Source organism: Solanum lycopersicum, chromosome 3, assembly GCF_036512215.1.
Source record: "Solanum lycopersicum chromosome 3, SLM_r2.1".
In the NCBI taxonomy this organism is placed as follows: domain Eukaryota; kingdom Viridiplantae; phylum Streptophyta; class Magnoliopsida; order Solanales; family Solanaceae; genus Solanum; species Solanum lycopersicum.
The window spans coordinates 11,710,324-11,730,838 of record NC_090802.1 but is presented as its reverse complement, the minus strand read 5'-3'; the positions used below and the strand labels follow the sequence as shown (position 1 = coordinate 11,730,838).

The 20,515-nt window shown below is 34.0% G+C and overlaps 1 protein-coding gene across 1 annotated transcript; it reads right to left on the bottom strand.

The window, feature by feature from the left end:
- Nucleotides 1–2,456: 2,456 nt before the first annotated feature.
- Nucleotides 2,457–4,622, bottom strand: LOC101252467 (protein JINGUBANG-like). Its single transcript, XM_004234630.5, has 2 exons — nucleotides 3,935–4,622; nucleotides 2,457–3,797 (listed from the first exon to the last, which is right to left on the bottom strand). The coding sequence occupies exons 1-2, from the start codon at nucleotides 4,577–4,579 to the stop codon at nucleotides 2,946–2,948; spliced, it is 1,497 nt and encodes a 498-aa protein (XP_004234678.3). The 5' UTR covers nucleotides 4,580–4,622; the 3' UTR covers nucleotides 2,457–2,945.
- Nucleotides 4,623–20,515: the final 15,893 nt, after the last annotated feature.

Below are 20,515 nucleotides of genomic sequence, written 5' to 3'. Positions count from 1 at the left end.
CTAATAAGTTCTTGCCAATAAAGATGTCATTTCTGAGGAACACATTTTTCCATTTGCCAAGAAGAAGGGTTCTGACAATTATACTTCATAATTCCTTATGTAGAAGAAGATGATGAATTGACTCCATCGTATGAAGTAGAGGATGATGATGCATGTTCAAACACAGTATTGGAAGATAATGCAGATCTTGATACTGATTCCTTATCAAATCTTGAGGCACCAACTCATGACAGACAGTTCCTAAATTGCAGCCCATCCAGTTGAAGAAATTGTCGAGACACATACTCCATTACATAACATTGTTCCACCAAGAAGAACCTCTAGAGTTTCTCAACAACCTATTTGAATGAGGGACTATGCAGCCCCTGGAAAAAGGAAAGGGCACAAGATATCCACTGGCTAATTACCCATCATATGATAATACAACTTCCAATTATCAATGATATTTGACTAAGTTCTCCACATTAGTTGATCCACAAAACTTTAGTCAGACTGTTAAAGATGAGAGATGGATGCAAGCTATGAAGTTAGAGGTACAAGCACTTGAAGATAATAATACTTGAAAGATGGTTGATCTGCCTCCTGGAAGAATGCAATTGGCTCAAAATGGGTGTAAAATCAAGTATAAGGAAAATGGAGAATTGGAGAGGTTCAAAGCTAGGTTAGTGGCAAAAGGATATAGTCAACAAGAAGGGTTGGACTATTATGCCACTTTTTCACTTGTTGCTAAAATTGTGACGGTTAGATGTGTCATTGTCTTGGTTGTTTAAAAAAAAAGAAGGTATTTGTATCAGATGGATGTGTACAATCCATTTTTACAAGGGGAATTTGGATGAAGATGTGTATATGGAGATGCCACAGGGATTTAGGCTGGAAGGCCAACACAAGGTTTGTAGATTACTTAAGTCATTGTATAGACTTAAACAAGCATCTAGACAGTGGAACATCAAGCTTACTACAACATTATCAAAGGCAGGATTCATGTAGAGTACTTATGACTATTCTTTGTTTACTTGGAAAAGGGATTGTGGAATGGTTATAGTCTTGGTATATGTTGATGATCTTTTCATTACTGGAGACAATGAGCCTATGATCAAAAAAGCAAAGGAAGTATTGCATCAGTAATTTAAACTTCAGGATTAGGGAGAACTCAAATATTTCTTAGGGATTGAATTGCTAAGGTTTGCACAAGGAGTTATATTGAATCAGAGAAAATACATTCTTGAGCTTATTTCTGAAACAGGTCTTACAGGAGCAAAGCCATTATGTACACCTTTGGAATCCAACTCTAAAATGACCTCAGTGGAGTTTGTCAAAGCTAATTGAGTCATTAATTGGAGATGTTGTATTACATGACATTACTGGCTATCAGAGGTTGGTTGGAAAATTACTATATGCAACAATAACTAGACCTGATATTAGTTATGTTGTACACTCCATGCAACAACCCAAGAAATCTCACTTAGAAGCTCCAAACACGGTGATAAGATATTTAAAGGGTACTGTGGGGCAAGGCATTTGGCTGAATGCTCAAACTGCTCAGACTGAGTTGCATGTCCCAACACAAGGAGGTCAGTCACAGGCTATGTGGTGAAATTTGGAGAGTAATTGGTTTCCTGAAAATTAAAAAAAAACAACATACTGTATCTAAAAGTTCGGCTAAGGCGAGTATGACCTCAACTGTAGTGGAGATCACTTGGTTAGAAGGATTGTTTGCAGAGCTAAATGTTTCCGCTCATAAGCCAGTCACAGTTTTAAGTGATAGTAAATCTGCTATTCAGTTAGCCGATAATCCTATATTTCATGAGCTTACTAAACACATAGCGATCGATTGCCATTTTTTAAGAGACAAGGTGAAAGTTGACATAGTGAAACCTCTATATGTTCCTACTCAACATCAGGTAGCAGATATGGATCAGCATCTACATCTATTAAGCAAGCTTGGTGTGCTTAACATTTTCCACCCCACAGCTTGAGGGGGAGCGTTGAAATAATAGTTGCAAATAAGTGACAGTTTTGTTTTACTGTTTTATTACTATTACATTGAGTTAGTTAAAAAGTTGTTACTATGACAAGGTTGAGTTAGTTAGTGGATTCCAGAAGCTACTGGATGATTGTATAAGCCTATATATAATGTAAAAGTGATGAACAAAGTAATGAAATCGTTCATTTTTCTTTTCTTCTCAAAGTTCTCTTGTTCAAATACATTTCTCAGCAAAGAAGCCACACTAATATAAAAAAAAAAAAGAAGTAAATTTTGAACTCTTCTACATACGTACCTTATAACTTTCTAGGCTTGGGCATCTTGACAAGAGCTTTGTAAAATATTAAGTCGAGCTGAGCATAATCGAGCTTTGTTAAAATATAATAGAGCTTGAGTCGAGCCTGAGTTGACTCTTATATTTAGTTTCATACTATGCTACACAATCAAATTTTAAATTCATAATGAACTGATATGAGGAGAAAAATATATACACATAATACAATCATACTCATTTTGAACATATTAACTTTACATTCTAGATTTGCCTCTACTAGCTCCTTCCTTGTTATGAATCTGATGTGCTTGCATCTCAACCAGACTATATACATATGAAAATAAGAAAACACAAATAATAAGGTTACATAACTCATTTTGTCCTCGCTGACTCTACATTACTAAATTCCCCTAGCTCTGCTAACGCGTACCCCTATTGGGGGCTGGTTGATGTTGTTGAGCTGGCATGGTTGCCGAACTACATATAAAAAATAAAAATGTACTTCCGTCATTTCACTTTATGTGACATATTATTTCCTTGTCCGTCCTTAGTCCTTTCAATATGACAAACAACACATCTTTAGATGAATTACGTCACATAAATTGAGATTGAGGAAATATATCATATGTAATTATATGATATAACTCATTCTGAATCCACTTACTCTACATTATGAACTTGTCTTTGCTAACTTGTACCCCATTGGGATTGATCTTGAAGTTGTACTTGCATATGAGGCGGACATGGTGATACTCTCCAAATCTTCACTGATTTATCGAGGCTACCACTATACACGATAAATTGTCGATCACCATTAATAGTTGGTCCATGATCTTCTTCAACAGCCATACACTTAACAGGACCTGAATGTCCTTTCAACACTGATAAACATATATGATCACAACCTTCTCTTCTCCACACACAAATATTCGTGTCTGCTGATCCACTAAATACTAAATTCCCCGCGGTAGCTAAGCAAAGAACAGCTGATTTATGACCTCTGAGAACTCCTCCGTGTGACAAAAACTTGGCGCGTTCCCAAAAGTTTACAAAACCATCAGATGAACCACAATAGAGGAAATTTGAACTAGGATCAACAACTAAAGATGTTACCGCGCATTCTTGATTCAACAATGTCTGTGAAAAGAAGTGTTTAGTTTTATTACCTTGTAATTCTCTTCTCCAAACTTTTACTGTTCCATCAGCTGATCCTGAAAAGACTAATCCATCAAATCCAACAACTACTGAATTTACTGCATCTTCATGTGCACTTATTGATTCTAAACACTTAAAATCTGATGCTCTCCAAACTTTTATGGTTTTATCCCAAGATGCTGAATATAATAGATTTTGATCTTCGCTCATACTAAGAGATGAAATAGCATCAAAATGTCTTATCCACACTGAGTTTCTGTTTCTTCTCACTTCAACGTAATTATTCGGATTCATTGAACTTTTTATATATGCCTTCAAAGTTGGTAACGTTCCAATCCTCCTGTAATTGTTTGGATCGTTAGGAGAAACCTTCCACACTCGTACCTGTTCATGATCAGACATAATTTTAAACATGACTTAAGTTTTTAAATAAATTATACGTATACAACATGATATTATTAATATCTTGTATTCAAGATATGATTGTTTCATTAAGCTTTTAGATGAGATGTCAATTGTACCTTTCCATCTTGATGACCGGTGAAGATTCTTTCTCCACTAATGATTATTGCCTTCACCAATCCACTATTTGATTTGAATCCTGCAAATTCTTTTTGACTTTTCCATATTCTAATATTTTTGCTATCTGATCCGGTATATAACAAGTCCCCAGAAGCGGCTAATGAATATATATGTCCTTCTTCACGAACAAGAGAGCCAATAAGGCCGGTATATAGATAAGTTTCAACATGAGAGGACCATGGAGATTTTGATAAAGGAGACGATGTTAGGTCAATAGAAGGTGTTACATATGGAGTAGTCGATAATGAATAATAACATTCATCTGAAGGTGAAGGAGAGATCATCATATTATAGTCTGAACTCAATCCAGAAACGCGATGATTATGATCATAATTTGCAAGGCCAGATTGATCACATGTACGAAAATTAACATATTCATCTTCATCATGATTTGGATCGGATTGTAACATACTACCAAACGTTTGTCTCCTAGGAACGCTGCTTTGATCCTCCATAGACATTTTGTTGTTGTACTTTTTCGAATTCCTCATCATGTAATTATCTTCTTTTTGAGAAATGAAAATAATAATTATCGTGAGATGATGAGAGAAGAAAATAATGATGTGTGAGCAAGGTACGGCCATGAAGATATATTATGTACTTACTGTACGTGACTTTTGAGGACTTTTGGGACATGACAACTTGTCAATCACTATTTATGGAAAAACATTATTTACGGAAATTTTCTTTGGAAATTAATAGGAAATGTTGATTTTTAGTTTTCAACGATTACTAATAATTCAACTTATTATATTCTAAATATATTGATATATGCTAATGGTTTGTTCCAATTTTCTTTGGAGGAATTAAATTCTCTCTGTCATTTATAGAATGAATAGTAGAAATAAAATGAATAGGAAAATCATGTTCTACGATACAAATTTTTTTACAGCGAGAAAAACCTTTGTTTCTAGTATAGTGTTTGGACATAGAAACAAAGGTTTTTCTCGCAGTAAAAAAAATTTATATTGTATGAAGTCTTCCAATTTTTTTTAAAAAAGATTTTACTTGTATGTACTAATTTTGTAAAAGACATTAAGTTTTAATTTGGTGTAGAATTAACTTGGTTTGTAGGTCAATTATTATTAGTAATTCCTTCGTTCGGTATTGTTTGCCATGTTGTGCTTTTTGATAGTCAATTCGATTAATTGTCAAAGTTAAATTAGGTCACATTAATTCGATATTTCAAACAAAAAATTAGATATTCTAAAATTATATGAAAAAAACTACAAATTGCAATTCTTTTGCATATTAATATTATGAAAAAATACATCTTAAAATGTTAGTTAAAGTTTTTATAGTTTAACTCTAAACATAAAACCATGAGAAACAATACCCGACAGAGGAAGTACTATTTATTAATTATATTGATTATAATTACTTTTAGTTATCTTTAAAATCACTTAATATTCTCTTATTAGAGTTTAGGCTGAAGCGGTACCTTGTTGATGTGTCAAGATATTTTTGAGAACAAATTAATAAATATTTCATTTATTTTACTTTAATTTAATTAGTGTATAAAAATTAATACAACGAATTAGTGAGGTAAGCCTTGCGTATTGGATACGTTAACTTGGAATTTGAAATACTTGGCCATTGTGAATATATGAAAACATTTGATTGGATGCATTCAACTTCAAACTTTTAAGATGGAAGAACAACCAAATTGACTTTTTTGCCTATACATGATAAACTTGTGATATGAAAATGACATTTACAATAATTCAAGCTCATGTTACACAATCGAAGGAAGATTCTACAAATCACAAAGTCGTTTTAAATTACTTTTTTAGGGAATTGACTTTATAAAACTTAATATAGGTATGTTTTAATTGTAATTTGTCTTTTATTGATTATATTTGAATATATTACAACTTGGTTTTCATGGTTTTTCAAAACTAGGCGCTTAACATCCTAAGCTAGTAAAACCTAAACTATTATATTTGTGTAGAATTTGCACTAGTATAGGGATTTAAGTATTTAATTTTAGAGTACTACATGATATATTTATAATTGGATCACATCAAAGATGTTTAATGCAAATTAATTATATCAAAGATGTTTAATATAGCTTAATTATATCAAAGATGTTTAATGTAATTCAATTATAATAACTTCATGGTGTGAAACAAAATACATGTTGAATTTCTTAATCCCCAATGGTTTCAAAAATTTAAATAAGGTGATGGATTCTTTAATTTTCTTGACACCTTGACCTTTGATGCAAGCTTTTTGTTTGTCTAATTCTTGTTGAAACTCACATTTGAACTTTCCGTCTCTCTTGAGATTGGTTTGTATACCAAGTAGGTTATACCACCCATGGATATTTTGTGCAATGGATAAGATGCCTTAGTCTTAATCAGTGGTCATAATTAATTCTGAGAAAGGACTTTTTTTTTTTGATAGAACATGTTTTTCCCTTCTACAAATTCAAATTTATTTGATTTGATTAGTTTGTACTAATTATCAAATAGTAAAATAAAAGGTATACTAGTTGAATTTGAACCGTTCACATTCATCGGGATAAGACACAAAACTTATAAGTGAACTAGCCGTAAACAGCTAGGTTAATTAGTCATTATATCATTTACTTGTCCACTATACTAAAAATAGTTGTCCAATAATATTTATACATTTTAAAAAATCAAAAGATAATTTATCCTTTTATATCTGTTTTACCCTTGCTATTAAAGGTACATTTATCAAAGCATTAAATTTAAAAATATTGAAAAAGTAATGTAGAAATATACCTTGTGCTAAAATTAAGAAATTCTATGGCTCGAATCTTTAGTATTTTCTTATTTATTACTTTATGAAAGAAGCGTCAAAAACAGAAGAAAGGGTGGTAAGTAAGGAAGAGAGGGATGTACAAAAGAAAAGAACTTCCGAAATGAAAGGGGACTAAATATGAACAAGAGGGATCAACTGAAGAAGACCCTTCTCCTTCCCTTTTTCCGGAAGATCTACATTCAACTATGCCCCGGAGATACGGTCGTCAAGGTAAACCCGTCTAGTGTGCTTCTTTGACGACATGCTATATCTTCCAGTGGTCTTCTAACCTTTGAAAAAGTTGTGTCCACCCACGGCATTTGTAACATCCTCCTTTGATATTCTAGTCAGGGAGAACTAAAAGACTGACCCATTTAGTGACTTTCACGCTCGCTCTCACTAAATCAACTTAAATTTGAAATGCGATTCAGATTAAGTCTTACCAAAATATAGTGCTATAATTTATTATTTCTTAAATTATATGATAAATCAACAATGGACAACTATTATTAGATAGAAAAAGTAGTTCGTAAAGGGGGAGAAGATTGTATATTTACTAGTTGGTGGAAAGGTGGGTAGAGACTTTTAAAGTTGTCAATTTGATCTATTAAATGTGAGCTGAAATTGAAAGCCAAGAATATAAGTTATAGAGTTGACAAAATGTAAGCTGTCACGGAGATTAAGTCCGCATCGATAGTTTTGCTTTATGATTTTGTGGGAGTACATGCCACTAGTTCTTATAGACTCCTCCCTGTCTTATTAAATCTCATTAAGAAGCTTTATCCAACAGTAAAATTCTAGCATAGATCAAATCTATAAAGTTACCGCAAAATGTGTGATGGAATTTGAGCGTTCACTAACAGTCAATGGACAATAAGAACAGATTTTAAGCAAAGACAATAGTCAACATGTACTATACGTCAATGGACCAGGTCCCTTGACCCAGTAAGAACAGTAGCTGAAACAAATACAGAAAGTAAATGGATGTATGTAAAATCTGCACAATGATTTTACATGAAAACCTCCTTGCTCAAGGGAGTAAAACCACGACCTGTCACACAGGATTTTCAATCGTCTTCACTAATTTTCTCAAGCAAAAGTGAAACCCGATTACAACTAATGTGAGAAAAAGTTATTAATCTCACAACTAAGTGATAACTCTATCACTTACTGAGCCTAACAAGATATCACACTACCCACTAAGCTATCACCACTAGACAACTTAGAATATGACTAAGCAACACACAGGTTGCCCACTAAACCACCACGCTCCGGATAATTTAGACTTTGACTGAACGGATACAACACCGCCCACTAAATCAACTAGCTCCTAGATAACTTAGAATTTTCACTAAGCAGCAAACAGTGCTGCCCACTTAATCAGTTACCTTTAACTGATTTAGACATTTATAAACCAAAAATAAATATCTGAATCCCTTATAGACAAGGAACAAATTTACAATATAAGCACAAAATTTTAACTCCTAAGACACACTCTAATGCTTGCAGCCTGATCATGTCCTTGTTGTGCTTGTCGGATAATACTTCTTGAAAGTGAGTTTTTGCAAGTGTTCTTGAGAATTTTCAATTTGCAAAAACTATAAAGTGATAGACACAAAACTCAAACTCAACAAAGATGCTTCAATATTCTATCATATCCTTTTGTTGGGTATGAGTATTGTTCTACCTTGAAGATGGTTTTTTCCTTTTTAGCTTGTGTGTTTTGTTTTGCCAAAATCTTGTGTTTGTGTTGTTGAAGAAGATACTATATTCAAATGGACACGAACCCTTGGGACGAGGCTATTGGCTGAGAGCTTGCTACTCATGAATAGTTGTGCACTAACCCCATCAGAGTCGCCAGCCTTTTGACAGCTATCTTTTCGTCCTTTTCTCGTGCACAAACTTTTCGGGACCAGGTCCCTTGCTGAGTTCTTTGAGAGTTCCGGAAGAGACTTGTTGGCTGACTTGTTCCTTTGAATGAATGAATTTAACATGGTGTTTGTCATGTTGAAAATATCAATCATAAAAAGTTATTACTGTTAGACAAATACTTTGGTCCATTCTGATTGGTTCGGTATGCTGGAGCCTCACCAGCCAGTGACTAACGAGACTACTTTACATTTGTACCCCATTATGCATCTAATAGAGATAGCTCCGTCGGGACCTAGTCGTGTAATTGTGAGAATCATCAGAACACCTAAAAAAAAACTTTTCCCCCCTCCTTGATGAAGACACACAAATAATCATTATGTTGAACTTATTCATTCATTACCCCTTTAATCAGTCTCAATACAAGAGGACCCTTTTCGGATTCTGATCCATTATTAGACTCTGCATTTGTGAGGATAATCAAAACATCTAGAACATAACAATGTGAGTTTTAATTGATGGAAATTCTAGAATATTTTAGAATGTATAAATAAATTTGAATGTTGGATTTGGTTAAATGATGAGGATTTTATGAATAAAGACATTGTTTTATATTTTTATTATTATTAAGCAAACGCATAGCCTTCTTGTTTAAAAGTGATCCAAAATAAAGTAGGAAAACACAAATCAGGAGACGGATAGTTTGGTTGAACTAGTCTTATGCATTCTGTTCGTAGTTTCCTAGTGTTGTTGAAATAGTAATTTAGAGGGTTGTAGGACCAATATTTTAGGATTAGTTATTTATCACTTAGCCTATATATCATGTGGGCATATTTTGTTATTCAGTAACTTCCAATTAATCAGAAATTAATAGTAGTCGCAGTTAATTTCCTTTTTTTTTATTTTCAGATCTCTGTACTTTTTCTCCAATAATTTGTCATCAAAGCCACTCATGGCAACTAACGATAGTTCGTTGAGTGCGGCACAACCACTTATTCCTGTCTTAAAAGGAGAAAGCTACGAATTCTAGAGTATACGTATGAAAACTATACTCAAGTCTCAAGATCTCTGAGACTAAGTAGAACATGGATATACATATCCTGATGAAGAAAATTGGTTGTGAGACAACAAGAAAAAAAGATGCTAAGGCGCAAGTTGTCCATGACAATGTCATGAATCAAAAAATACTACATCAAAGCAAGTCTGGTCCATTCTGTAGAAAGAGTTTCAAGGAGATTCAAAGGTAATTATTGTGAGAGTGCAATCACTTTGGCGTGACTTTGAAACCTTAATGATGAAAAGTGGCGAATCTATTGCTAGTTTTCTGTCAAGAGCGATGACAATTGTCAGTCAAATGTGATCCTATATATGGAGAGAAGGTTACTGATCAGATTATTGTTAAAAAGGTATTGAGAAGCTTGAATCCAAAATTTAATCACGTAGTTGCGACTACTGAAGAATCTAAGAATTTATCAGCTTTTTTCTTTGATGAACTAATGGAATCTCTTCAAGCTCATGAGGCGAGAATCAATAGATCAGTAGATAAGAACGAAGAAAAGGCATTTCAAATGAAACAAGTGTGCCTAAATATGGAGATAATGATGGTCCAACAAATAAAGGTCGAGGAAGAGGAGGATTTTGCGGTGGTCGAGGTCATGGTTACGGAAGAGGCAAAAGAAGAAATAATGGGCATAGGCAGTCTAGTGAGTAAGGCAACACAAAGAATGACGTTCAGTGTCATCATTGCCACTACTATGGTAATATAAAGGTTGATTGTTGGTTTAAAGGCCAAAAGATGATTTTGCAGCAGAAGAGAATTATCTTTTGATGTCTTGAATTGATACAAACCATAAGCCAAGTGATATATGATCCATAGACTTTGGTGTTCAAATCACATCAGAGGGGCCAAATCTATGTTCAGGGAGCTTGATAAGAAGCAAAAGAAGAAGGTGCAGCTCGGCAACACAAAAGAGATGCAGGTTGAAGGAAAAGGCAAGGTGGTTGTAGACACAAGCCACAATAAAGTAAAAATGTTAGATGATGTTCAATTCATACCAGATTTTGAATTCAATTTATCAAGTGTTGGACAACTAATGGATGACGGATATTCTTTTTTGTTTGATAATGATACTTGTGTCATTATAAACAAAATAGTTGGGCAAGGTTCACGTCACCAAGACACCAAACAATATGTTTCCGCTGGACGTTTCTAACATGGAAAAATTTTCTCTCGCTGCAAGTGCAAAGGATGACTCGAAGCTATGACATTTGCGGTACGATCATCGCAATATAAAGGTCCTGAAATTGCTAAATGATAAAGGTATGGTTCTTGGATTACCGAAAATTAGCTCTCTTGATTTACGTGAAGGGTGCATTTATGGTAAACAAACCAGGAAATCTTTTCCTGTTGGAAAAGCATGGAGAGCATTAAAATGTTTAGAATTAATACATGTTGACTATGTGGTCTTATGCAGACTAAGTCCTTAGGTGATGTTGTTATTTTTTGTTGTTTAGTGACATTTATAATCGCATGAGTTGACAATATTTTCTGGAGAGCAAGTTTGAAACATTTGAAAAGTTTTTGAAATTTAAAGCTTTGGTGGAAAACCAAAGTATGTGCAGTATGAAAGTTCTTCGCACAGATAGAGGAGGAGAGTTCGTGTACAACAACTTCAATTTGTTTTGTGAAATAAATGGTACCCATAGAGAGTTAATAACTCCTTATACTCTGGATCAAAATGGTATCCTTGAACGGAAGAATCGAACCATTGTGGAGATGGCAAGAAGAATGTTGCGAGCAAAAGAACTCTCGAATCAGTTGTGAGCACAAGTTGTGGCAACATCTATTTACCTACTGAATGTTTCACCAACAAAAGCCTCCATGAATAGAAATTCTTATGAATCTTGGCATTGCAAGAGACCAATGTAAGTCATTGACGGATTATTGGATGTGTTGCTTATACGTTGGTAAACTAACAAGCTCGTCAAAAGCTTTATGAGAAATCTGAAAAATGTATTTTCGTTGGCTATTGTACTCAATCCAAAGCATTTGTATAACCCTCTTAATGGAAAGATGTTATTTAGAATGGATGTAATATTTGATGAAAATACAAGCTGGGAATGTAGTAAAAATTTTGTTTGAAAAGCGATTCTTATGCCTCTTAGAATAAGTGAAGAGGATAAAGGGTCAAGACCTGCAAGTTCACTTTCAGATTCTTCCATGGAGTTACCAACCTCACCGATTTCAGCAACTCATGAAGATTCCACATGGGATAGTTCCATTAAGAAGATTAACAAGGCTTAGAACGTCAAATCCCAAGTATGCTAATAACATTTATGCGACTTGTCAATTCGCTTTTTCTGTTTCAGATCCCTTAAATTATGAAGAAGCCACAAAAAAAGAAGGTTGTAATCAAGAAATGGTGGAGGAAATGAAATCAATTGAAAATAATGGAACATGGGATATGATGGGGTTATCAAAAGGGAAAACACAATTGGTTTGAAGTGGGTGCTTAAAATAGAATTTGTTCCAGATGGTAGCCTGCAAAATCACAAAGCTCGTCTTGTGGCAAAAGGCTATAAAGAGCTGTGTGGTGTTGATTTTGAAGAAACATTTTCTTCTGTAGCTCGATTTGAAATAGTTGAAATGACCAGTTTACAAATTTGATGTCAAGTCAACATTTCACAATGGAGACTTACAAGAAGAAATCTATGTAACTCAATCGAAAGGTTTCATAAAGGAAGGCAATGAAACAAAAGGTGTTCCAGCTGAAAAAGACATTGTATGGCTTGAAACAAATCCCTCAAGCATGGTATAGCAAGATCGATGGTTACTTCCAGAAAATGGATACATGAGAAGTGAGAATGAACCCACCTTATATGTGAAGAAGGAAGGTAATTCTTTCATCATTGTATTCTTTTATGTTGATGATATCATTTACAATAGCTCTTCTAATTCTGTTGTGGATAATCTCAAGTCTCAAATGATGAATGAGTTTGAGATGTCGAATATGGGGATGTAATATTTATTTTATAATGGAAATATGACAGAGACCTTCTCAATAATTTGGCATGCTCAATTGCAAGCCTGCGACTACACCAATAAATATAAATGGAAAACGCAACAGGTGAATGAAGAAGAGTAGCAGATACATGGAGGTTCAGAAGCTTTGTTGGAGGTCTAATATATTTGACGCACACTAGACCCGATATTGCATTTTCTGTTGGTGTTGTTTCAAGGTTTATGCGACAACCTTCAAAGGTACATTACGAAGGAGCAAATAGTATCTTGCGGTACATTCTGGAACTCTGGACTATGGCATTTGGTACTCAAATACCAATAATTGCAGATTGTGTGGGTACACAGATTATGATTATGAAAGTTCATTGGATGACAGACGAAGTGTTTCAGCAAACGTTTTCACTCTAGGCTCAGGTGCAGTGACTTGGAGCTCAAAGAAACAAGCTACAACTACATTGTCAACCTCAGAAGTTGAGTATATTGCAGCAACTTCAGCAGTTTTCAAGATGTTTGGCTAGGAAGAGTATTAGCAGACCTTCAAAAGGTGCAGAAGGGAGCAACAAAGATATTTTGAGACACTAAAGCAACTATATCCATGACCAAGAATACAACATTCAATAGCAGGACAAAGCATATTGAGATTCGTTACCATTTTATTCATGATTTGGTAGCAAAGGAGGAAATATTGTTGGAGTATTGTTAGACACAAGACCAACTGGCAGTTGTACTTACCAAGGCTTTATCTAAAGAGAAATTCTGCTATTTCAGAGGATTATTTGGTGTCTATAGTTTTGAATCAAGAGGAAATGTTGAAAACTAATTTTAAAAAAAGTAGGTGTTAGGATCGAAAAATAAGCAGGTGTAAACGCGGAAGCTAGCAATGCAAACATCGAAAGACCACGAGTAAGAAGACAATGAGAAATATACCAAAAGACACAAAGATTTAACGTGGTTCGGTCAATTGATCTACGTACACAAAGGAGATGAGCAATCCACTATAAATATGAGAGTACAAAATACAGAGAGAAACAACCTCAACCAATTCACTCGGAATACATGGGAGGTTCACACAAGTGATAACGTATCAAGCTTGTGACTCACAATTTCTCCCCCTGACCAAAACTTTCAAAGCCGTTAAGACTACATTGTGAATGCTGATTAAGTTAGAAGGAACATGCCTCTATTTATAGAGTCCTAAACCTTTTTCTACAAGAAAAGGATTAGTCAATCCAAAACCTTTTCCTACAAGGAAAACCCTATTTATGGTAAGAAATATAGGGCAAATAAAACCCAACAAATCTCCCCCTTGGCCTGAATTTCTGACAAAATAAATTTGTCCACCTTCTTGACTTAATCTTCAATAACTTGCTTCTCCTCTCCATAATCTCCTTTTCAAAATTTATGTCTCAACACAAAGAATCTCTCTGAAACAATTTCTCCAACAAAATCTTCATTACCATCAAAAAAGGTTACTGCTAGAACTACACCGCCAAGATGAACACATCTTTCTAACCTGGTTCAATCATCGATTATCGAACCACTGAACCTGACTCCATCATTAAATCTAGCTCTGATACCACATGTTAAGATCGAAAAATAAGCAGGTGTAAACGTGGAAGCTAGTAATACAAACATCGATAGACCACGAGTAGGAAGACAACGAGAAATATACCAAAAGACACAAAGATTTAACGTGGTTCGGTCAATCGACCTACGTCCACAAAGGAGATGTGCAATCCACTATAAATTTGAGAGTACAAAATACAGAGAGAAACAACCTCAACCAATTCACTCGGAATACATGGGAAGTTAACACAAGTGATAACGTATCAAGCTTGTGACTCACTATTTCTCCCCCTGACCAAAACTCTCAAAGCCATTAAGACTACATTGTGAATGCTGATTAAGTTAAAACATGCCTCTATTTATAGAGTCCTAAACCTTTTCCTACAAGAAAAGGATTAGTCAATCCAAAACCTTTTCCTACAAGGAAAACCCTATTTATGGTAAGAAATTTAGGGCGAATAAAACCCAAATTAGGAAAAGGCTATTTATGGTAAGAAATTTAGGGCAAATAAAACCCAAATTTGTTGGGTTTTATTTGCCCTGATTTCTTACCAAAAATAGGTTTTCCTTTTAGTAAAAGGTTTTGAATTGACTAATCCTTTTTTGGTAGGAAAAGGTTTAGGTGAGGCATGTTCCTTCTAACTTAATCAGCATTCACAATGTAGTCTTAAGGATTTTGAGAGTTTTGGTTAGGGGGAGAATTAATAGGTCACAAGATTGATACGTTATCACTTGTGTGAACCTCCCATGTATTCCGAGTGAATTGGTTGAGGTTGTTTCCCTCTGTATTTTGTACTCTCATATTTATGGTGGATTGCTCATCTCCTTTATAGACGTAGGTCGATTGACCAAACCACGTTAAATCTTTGTGTCTTTTGGTATATTTCTCGTTGTCTTCTTACTCATGGTCTTTCGAGGTTTGCTTTGCCAGCTTCCGCGTTTACACCTGCTTATTTTCGATCCTAACAGTAGGAACACGTAAATAATTAGGATATGGATAGTTTGGTTGAACCAGTCTTTTGCATTCGTTTAGGTAGCTTCCTAGTGTTTTAGTGGTTTATTTGTATATTAAACATAAAACACTGATGTGGCGAAATAAGTATATGTCACTGCTACTTAGCGATATAAAAAAAAATTATTTTTTATTAAATGGTACCTATTTTTTTTACTGTTGACATGCATTAACTAAATAATTAAAAAATAATATTAGTTCCACATTTATCTCTTCATACCAACCCCACCACACCCCCACACCCATACCCATGCACCAGTGGTCATCTTCTTCCTCCACCATTCTACTGATTTTAAATTCTTAGCATTTTTTTTTCATTCTTTTTTTTCTTCATTTTTTGTAAAAAAAAATTGCTAATTTAATATGTGAGAAGAAGAAAAATTTTGAACACTGGAGTTAAAAATTGATCGATATTCGTCCATCTCTATTCCGATCACTCCGGTTGAACAAACATTGCCACTCATTACACTTATTAAAGATGACATTAAAAAATTCAACATACTTTCAATTTTTCTTCCTCACGAATTTCAAAAATAATTTAGTGACGTTTATTTATTTTCACAAAATATCAAAGTGAATGGAGAATAACGGATCTAGAAGAATGAATTTGAGCGGGGGATTTTAATTTTTGTTATCTTAGTTAACAATGGAGAAATTGATGGTGGTTGCAGGGTTCACAGGGTAAAAGGAAGTAGAAAGGTCAAAGGGTTAGGTGGAGGTGGGGGAGATTTTCTGTTTAATTATTTTTGTGATTAATAAATAAAACCTGAAAAGTATTTTTCATTTTCTAAAATTGAAAAATTATATTTTATTGCTAGACTGGAACCATGTGCCAAGTGTCATAATTTTATTTGTCATAATTTTAAAAAATATTTTTGTTTTATGTTCAATAGATACATATTCTTTAATATTAAAGTGTCTAATATGTAATAGTCTTAGTTGGGGTGTTTAAGTGAATTCTGCGGACGACTTTAAGGGTCTGTCAATGATTTAAGCCTCTATGATAATAGTCAGTACAAGATATATATTTAAAATTCTTGTAGCGTCAAGTTTATTGGAGAATACAACAAGGAAATTGCAAAGAGTTGAATGTAAATGTTAAGCCACTGTTAGCTCATTGTTAATTAGTCTAACTGTCAAGTTAGTTAAGGATTCTGTTAGTCAGTTATGGATGGATTCTGTTAGAGGATATTTTTATTATGTAAGTCGGTTAGTAGTCAGATGTATATAAGGCATGATACATATGAGTTTAAGAGTAGTTTTTTAGTGTGCTCTTCATTGTATTCATTTCACTATATAGTTTCTCTTTGAAGCGTTAATGAAGACTCAATCTTTTCCTTAATTTTTCTAGCTTCATATACATTCAATGATCAGTTTAACATGGTATCCGAGTGACTTAGATGGCTTTGAGATGCAACAAGTGTTTACAGATTCAATTTTCATCTTTTGGATTAAACGAAATGGTGAAGAAGATCGACCATGACCATCATCTTCCGATGTACCAGGAGCTGTGGAAATTGGGATTCAGCTTGTCAGGAATGGAGAATTACACTCTTTAGAGTCGTGCAATGGAACTAAATATCATCACAAAGAATAAATTGGGGTTCATTGATGGTAGCATCAAGAGAGACGACTTCACTAACGATGTGAGAAGAAATAGTTGATAGGTGTAAACTGATGGTGATCTCCTGGATAATGACGAATGTAAGCAAGGATCTGATTAGTGGCATCCTTTTCGATCTAATGCAACACTAGTATGGTCTGATTTACAAGAATGATCTGACAAGGTCAATATATATGTCTAGAATTTTGTATCTGCATAAAGCTATAGTTTCTCATACTCAAGGTATTTCCCCTGTTTCTGTGTACTACTTTCCCATAAATGATCTATGGGATTAAAATTTGATTCAATTGTCCTTCCTCCATCCTATGAATGTGGTACATCTAAGGATTATACTGATAGCATGTTCAGACGGAACTAAAATTCCTTATGCGATTGAATGAAAGCTATATCCAAGCACGCAGTAAAATCCTCATGATGAATCCTCTACCAAGTGTTAATCAATGTTATGCTATGATTGTGCAAGATGAGATTCAGAAACCTTGGGTGGAGAAATTCATAGAGGAAGTGAAGATAATGATCACGCTACATTGCTAATAAATAGACATGGCTCAAAATTTGGAGGTCCAGGATCCAGAGGCAGAGGAGGTAGAGTATATGGAAATCCTCAGAAGCAGCAAAGAGGAGGTAGTTCTTATTGCGATTATTGAGATAGAAAGGTCATACTAGGGAAGACTGCAACTGCACTCACGGCAAGATGCAAGGTCACACTAAGGATATCTTTTTTCAGTTGATTGGCTATCCTCCAAAAAGGAAAGGAAAGAAGAAAGTTAACATGGTGCAATCATCCAATGGATCGCGAGGATGTTAGATATATGAAGATGATCAATACAACAAACTTTCGCAACCTGGAATAGGCATACAAAATGAGTATGTTTTTCATTTCACACCAAATCAGTGTACTCAAATCTTATGAATGTCAAAAAAGTCCCAAATCACTGAATCTAGTTCACACATGGCAGGTATGTTTGAAGGTACCTCCTTATATAATATGTTGTTGATAGTAATTATTTGGACCGGATAGTAGTTGGTGGAGCATCTGACCACATGGTTGGAACTACAAGCTTATTAAATCATGGATCTATAGTGAGTAATCTAGGGAAAGTTCAACTAGTAACAGAAGACTCAACAACCATTAACAGTCAGGAAACTCTAAGCTAACATGAGGTGATGGTATTAAGAATGTTTTGTGTGTACCAACTTTTAAATTCAATTTTTTGTCAGTATCTAAGCTCACAAAAGAGTTGAATTGTTGTGCATTGTGTTTCCCTGACCTCTTCATCCTTAAGGATCTCTTCACTGGGAGACTGAAGGAGATTGGTAAGGAGAAGGATGGGTTGTATTTGCTGAAGGCACGGAAACAACAACAAATGGCAGGAAGGAAGTCTTTGATAGCAACAAAAGGATGTGAAGATGGTGGTGTTTGGCGTAAGAGATTGGGGTATGTGCCTATGAATATTATTAGGAAAATAGGCATTCGTTTAGGTAGCTTTCTAGTGTTTTAGTGGGTTATAGGACCTATATTTTAGGATTAGTTATTTATCAGTAAGACTATATATCATGTGGGTATATTTTGTTATTTAGCAACTTCCAATTAATCAGAAATTAAAAGTAGTCACAATTTTTCTTCTCTTTTTTATTATTTTCAGATTTCTCTGTACTTTTTCTCCAACACTGCTCACCATTGGCATTGTTTGGGCTCATTTATATTGAGTTTTACGGCTTGCCAAGAGCACTATTGCATTATGACACCATGATGGCGCTACAACGTGTTTCAATAAAAATGAGCAAATTGAACTTGAGATGAGCAATGTGCTTTACACAAAGAAGCCAGGTGAAAACGAACACCAAGATTCCACTCTTTCTCCAATCTCAATTATTCTCTGATAGACCCCCCCCCTCCCCATTCGTGTTTAGGTTATATTTATACTACGATAGGAAAGTCCTTGGACCAAGACGTCCTTAATGAACCAAGTTAAACTCGATACACAAAAAATGCCTTAGAAAATGCCAACGACAGCGCTACTAGATTTTCCAACCAATTGATATATTAAAGAATTTATTCAAAACTAATACTACTAATGAAAAAAATATTCAACTAACAACCTCATGAGGTCTAATCCCAACTTACTACTTCATCGTCCACTTTTATTTGTCATGTTGTGTTTTTTCAAAAGTCAATTTGACTAATTTTTAAAGTTAAATTAGATTACATTAATTTAATATTTTAATCTTTAATGAATGAACTTAGATGTAGGACATTATGATTAATCCATCACTATGAGTAGCCTTACATACCTAAAAGAACAAAGTTCTTTATGAAACTAGAAGAATGCTTGAAAACTCTAGCTTTCACCTCTTGGATTCTTTTCTAAGACTTGAAAGTGTTAATGAGAGTTAGTAGGGTTGACTAATACTGTTTAGAACCTTATTTAGGTGTAAGAACGTCGGGGTTTAGGCATAGAAGGGGTGAGAAAAAAATGAATTACCCCTCTTGAAAAAGTTATCGAGAACTTTTCACGGGTCTATCAACGATTTGTTAAGTTTGATCTACAAACTGTAGATCCTATTCGTGGAATTCGTATTAAAATTTTAAAGTTGAGAAGTTCATTATACGGGTCCTAACTATGACCTGTAGAAGTTTCTACGACATGTAGATGGATCCATAAGAATTAAACCCAAAATTTTGACTCCTAGTACTTTTTTCACATCTGAATTGTACGGATCGTAGAAACTTCTACGGCCCATAGAAGTGTTTCAGGTCATTACTGAAAAAGCTCTATTATGATACTCCCTGCTAAAACAACCATAATTTTACTGCAAATTCGAAATGAGACAAACTTGGTGGCATTGGAAAGATAGCTCATAGATATGTAGTTTAGTATATTTTGAACCACCTAATTCATTATATTTCGAAAGATATGATTGTTTGAAATTGACCTAAGTAGAATCTTATATAAAAACTTGATTGATAAGGAAGCTTTCAACTCAACTTTGTGCTTAAGAATTCTAGTGACCTTTATTCATATCTAATTTCATTCTCATGCTAACGAATTGACCTTAATGCCTAAAAACAATTTAAGAATCACATGATACAAACTTATGGCCAAATAAAGAATAATTGGGACCTTAGATTAGAAATTTTCAGGGTGTTACACTTGCGTAACTATTTGATTTGTTGTCTCATTTATGTTCTGACTATTAACATGAATGTGCATTATATATATATATATATATATATATATATATATATATATATATATATATATATATATATATATATATATATATATATATATATATATATATATATATATATTTATTTATTTATTTATTTATTTATTTATTTTTCTGTTGCCCTTTCATTATTTTTATTCTCTTAATATTGAATATTTTGATGTCTCAAATGGTCTGATATTTTCCACAAAATCCATTGTTGTGTGTTTATAAAAGAAAATCAATTTTTTTTTGTGTCTTCTTCAAATTCCAAGGGCTGCAACAAGTCAGCAATGTTTCAATATCATTATACGCATTCATCAAATTCAATGTATCAAAACTTTGTATACTATCAAATTAAACTACTCAAATTGAGACGTATAAAGTAAAATAATCTTGAATTATTGTGCCCCAAGTATGGCAGAATAGAGAAAGAGACCTAACCT